The sequence below is a fragment of the Glandiceps talaboti genome, chromosome 3, assembly GCF_964340395.1.
Source record: "Glandiceps talaboti chromosome 3, keGlaTala1.1, whole genome shotgun sequence".
NCBI lineage: Eukaryota > Metazoa > Hemichordata > Enteropneusta > Spengelidae > Glandiceps > Glandiceps talaboti.
This window is the reverse complement of record NC_135551.1, coordinates 18,171,462-18,176,002: the sequence shown is the minus strand read 5'-3', so window position 1 is coordinate 18,176,002 and position 4,541 is coordinate 18,171,462. Positions and strand designations below refer to the sequence as shown.

At 33.6% G+C, this 4,541-nt stretch overlaps 1 protein-coding gene across 1 annotated transcript in view; it reads right to left on the bottom strand.

Annotated features, from left to right (window-relative positions):
• LOC144432802 (L-rhamnose-binding lectin CSL3-like) overlaps positions 1 to 4,328 on the bottom strand; it is a 23,496-nt gene extending 19,168 nt beyond the window's left edge. Inside the window, exon 1 of the mRNA XM_078121081.1 lies at positions 4,246 to 4,328. Coding sequence (XP_077977207.1) covers positions 4,246 to 4,285 — 40 coding nt within the window. The 5' untranslated portion in view covers positions 4,286 to 4,328. The remainder of the gene's footprint in view (positions 1 to 4,245) is intronic.
• Between the last annotated feature and the right edge of the window lie 213 nt (positions 4,329 to 4,541).

Below are 4,541 nucleotides of genomic sequence, written 5' to 3'. Positions count from 1 at the left end.
TAAATGCAAACTTATTTCAATTAAAATAATGTGAACATGGAATAAAAGTACATAAACTGTTAAAATTAGTTTGTAAGTACGAAAAATATAAAATACTATAGCAAAAATAAAAAACAACTTTTGGCCTGAACGGCTTCCCATAGACATGTACTGAAATAACTATAGTATTTGTACCTTGCGGTTATATTTTAGGGATGAGATGTGTTTATGGGATGTGTGTGTGTGTGTGTGTGTGTGTGTGTGTGTGTGTGTGTGTGTGCCATATCTTCATAGAAAACAGAACCCTCAAGTACTTTACTTCTTTTCTGCGTTAGTCATGATTTGTTACATTTTGACTCAGAAGGTAAAGTTCAGAGTCAAAATACTAACAGAAATTAAAGGTTATATTATCAGAAAGGTAACATCTTATAGTATAGTAGTAGACACTTGAATGGAATCTTATATTATAGTAGTAGACACTTGAATGAAATCGCTGTCTCATGATTCTAGAGCTGTTAAACAAATTGTTGATTTTTTACACCAAATATGGCTGTTTTTCAGTAAAAGGAAAAGGTTATTTGAACAACAAAATTAGTGCAAGTGTGTGTCTTCCTTGTTCCTTGTTACCTTATTACAAGATCTTATAAAATATTGATCACACCCTAAAGTGTCTGCAATATGATGTAGATAATTGATCCTGAAAGGCTAGGTTAAGGTTAACCGTCAATGTCTTACAAGAAAGCTTACACCCGAGGATATGGAGTTAGACACTTGAATGTGGCGTCTCTGTGTAGTACAGATTTTGAGGTATTCTGTAAGTCATGATTTTTTACTACAAATATGGCTAACATTCATTAAACACTGTTATATGAACACTAAAAGTAATGCATGGCATCTTCTTCTATATAACCTGTGTACATAATTTAATCTTCTATATAACCTGTGTACATAATTTAAAAGAAATTGATATCATTTCAATACTACAAAGTGTCTGTGACACATATGCAAGAAATAGCTCAAGGGCCAATGTCTTAAAGGAAAGCTTGTACCTGATAATATGTGGTAGACACTTGAATGGAGTCTATGTGTTCAATATTTTTTGAGTTGGGCAGTAAAAAATATGTTTATCTAACAAATATACATATGTTGCGAAAGAAAGTGATGTTCATATGTCTCACAAGATATGTCACATTTGACCCAGGTTTGAATGAAATTAAATATGTGTATATCTGAAAAATGATGTATTGCAGACGCACGGATCGGACGGAACCCATTCTACTAGCCCCCCCCCCCTTCGTTTGGACTAAAAAACCACTGTTGTTACATTAGCTTCTTTCAGTATATATACGATACATACATTCAACAACTTATGTTAATAAATAATAGCCATATAGCAGACATTAACTGTACACTGTGTGCAGTCCTGTACATTTATCATTTAGTACATATACTAGTAACCCACTTCGACAGGTAACAAATATCAATCAACTGTAAAGAGATGTTTTATGAGGTATCACAAGAGAATTGTCGTTGACATTCTGGCCATTTCTGCTATATTCCTACAATTGTTGCACAACCTTAGACTCAAAATTTGATATTTAATGTTTTGAAAATAAGCAATATAAATATAACGTTCAAAACAATTATGTTAGCCCTTGAGGTTTGGGCGGATATTTCTCTATGGCCCCAGGGTGTACAAATAGAGGAATTACCAGCCTAGGGTATCATACAGTACACTATGTGCGCACATTTACATTAATACAACATCGACAAAAACAGGTTTACTAAGCAACTGACGATTGAAATGCGGGTAGTGAGTGAAAATATCACATGGGGCATTGCTGTCTATGCTCCATATTTATTGTTTGACTACCCTGAAATGTTACAATGTCACTAAAATAGACTTGGGAAAAAAATTCACTAAAATAGAAAACCCATCCACTGCCTAACCAGATGTCAACTGAATGTAATCTGTTCGATAAAATATTGGAACAAGCTGACTTCATACGTTTTTAGGTGTACTTTGTGCGATAGATTTAAAAGGCACTCACCGTATTTACTTTAATATTGAAGTATAATCACTTGCATTCACCTGAACTCAGACCGGGTATTGAGATATCACATATGAACTAGCGGATGACGTAATTTACTATACGTATTAAAACATGGCGAGGAAATATATGTTTTAAAAATGCTACTAGAAGACAATTGTAATGTTATAGAAGGAATGCATCAACATTAACGTTGATACACCAGTCTAGTTTTAATCAAGTAAGTTAGTAAAAAGCCCATAAACACAACCCATTGCTACTTGACTTCTGTACCTGTGAGAAAACTAAATTAAATAGCCAATGCAGGCATGTATAAAGCTCCAACTCTTGACGTACCAAGGAGCTATCTCTCACAATGAAAAGAGCGTTGCTAAATACCAGGACCAAGATTTGAAATAGGTATGTTAGCATGAATATGCATTAATTAAACCTACACTAACTGCAACTGGGACATTTATTTTTCATCAAGTAACGAACGACATATTCACTAAAATAATAATTAATTACTTACAAAAAAAAATTGTATCTGTTAATTAATAGTCAATAGTATCCATAGGTAGTGCAGTGACAAGTCTAAATCTTGTAAAAAAAAAAAAAAAAAAGCTTGGTTTTGAATCTGTATCATTTCTAGATCATCGATCAGGCAACAATATATTCACTTTTTAAAAAATCAATAATTAGGCATCGTACATCTTAATCAATGATCAATCTTATCCATAAGTAGTACAGTAACAGGTTGAAATCGTAACCACCATTTTAGATGCACATCCAAAATTCAATTTAATTTCATTAGTTGTACATTATGTATAGAGCTACACAGACTACATTTACCCTCAGGTGATACAATACTGTGATCAGGGAGTACAATATTACAAGTAAGTAATTTTATCTAGCGAAACTTTAAAAAAAACACCCAAAGCTAATGCAGCTTCAATGACACGTTTTAATGGACATTACATTAACATTACATCAACTTGCACAAACAGTCAACACATTTAATGTATATATACTCTTAGTTCGCTATCCGTGTTAAGTATACATGCAAGTGAATCGATATAAACTGTGGGCTATTTTTTTTTTTTGCAATAACAATTAATAATATTATGTATAGTATTATGATGAAAACTCATCTGTGCAGGTGAATAGCTACAAGTTTGCCATGTACACCAGAACAACTCAATGTGGAGCTTTCAATAATCCACCAATATAAGATAATGATAACAAGAATGATGTAATTATGTTGACTCTTATTCGTCAATATGAAATTGTTTCTTAATCAGACGATTTGAGTGGAGTGTAACATGTTGACGTACTTTTGATATTACTAGCAGTACATGTCTGATAGACAGTGTCCACACCATTCTATTTCAGAACCATCTAAAATGAAAAATGAATTTCTATTTTAACATTGTTTTTGAATTATTACTGTCGTGTGTTTTGGTATACTTGATTCGATAGAACTGTTGATGTTTAGCAAGATGCATCGCGTGTCTCCCCATACAGTGATATGTTTTCTGTACACGTATGACGGTATGGGGAGTGGGAAGGGGGGGGGATGCACGCGCTACTCAGGTGGATGGTTATCACCTGACTGTTCAATTGGTTTACCAGTTGAATTCATATTTATCATTGATGGCTTTGTTTAATGAAATCACTCACAGTTAAGGTATTAGACCACACAAAATGTCCCTTGTTGATATTGGTTTGCAGTTAAGAAAGTAATGATTACACACATCCATAACTTGCTTGCCAATGAACATGCCTATCAATCACTTCATAGTGAAAATGTTATTTGCTCTGCAAACAAAGCATTAAATTGATGGAACATTAGGACACTAGTACTGTACCTTTATAAAGTGTGTATATCCAGCAGATATCGTGGTATGAACTAGAACAAAATCTATCGAACTTCAAGTTGATCTAGAATGGGGTTATTTTAGCCTCGTTTACTTTTTCGTTTTTAACCACGTAAATTGTTAATTGTTGTCATTTTATCCATTTTTCTTCCTTTTTGAGTATTATTAAGAGCACTAAGACGCAGTGTAGTGGGCTTTATTATTATTATTTTATAGATATGTTAGTCTAAAATTGAATAAATGGGGTATTGTGCACAACATCAGCGCCACACAGCTAGCTGTACCGAAGTGTTTCATCACATGGCCTATTGAATGACAAGAAATTAACTCAATCATGAATAAGGAACAGAAGTACTTACTTGTCGTCGAAATAGTTTTTAACACAGCCTTGTCACACATGAAAGTGTTCGCAATGGCTTAAACTTTCGAAATTGAGTGATCTTTTTAACATATTAAAGTACCCGGAAATTTTAGAATTCTTTCCCTAAATAGTTTGATCGGGATGTCAAGAATTGACGTGACATGTACTGAAATAACTATAGCATTTGTACCTTACGGTTATATTTTAGGGATGAGATGTGTTTATGGGATGTGTGTGTGTGTGTGTGTGTGTGTGTGTGTGTGTGTGTGTGTGTGTGTGTGTGTGTGTGCGTGC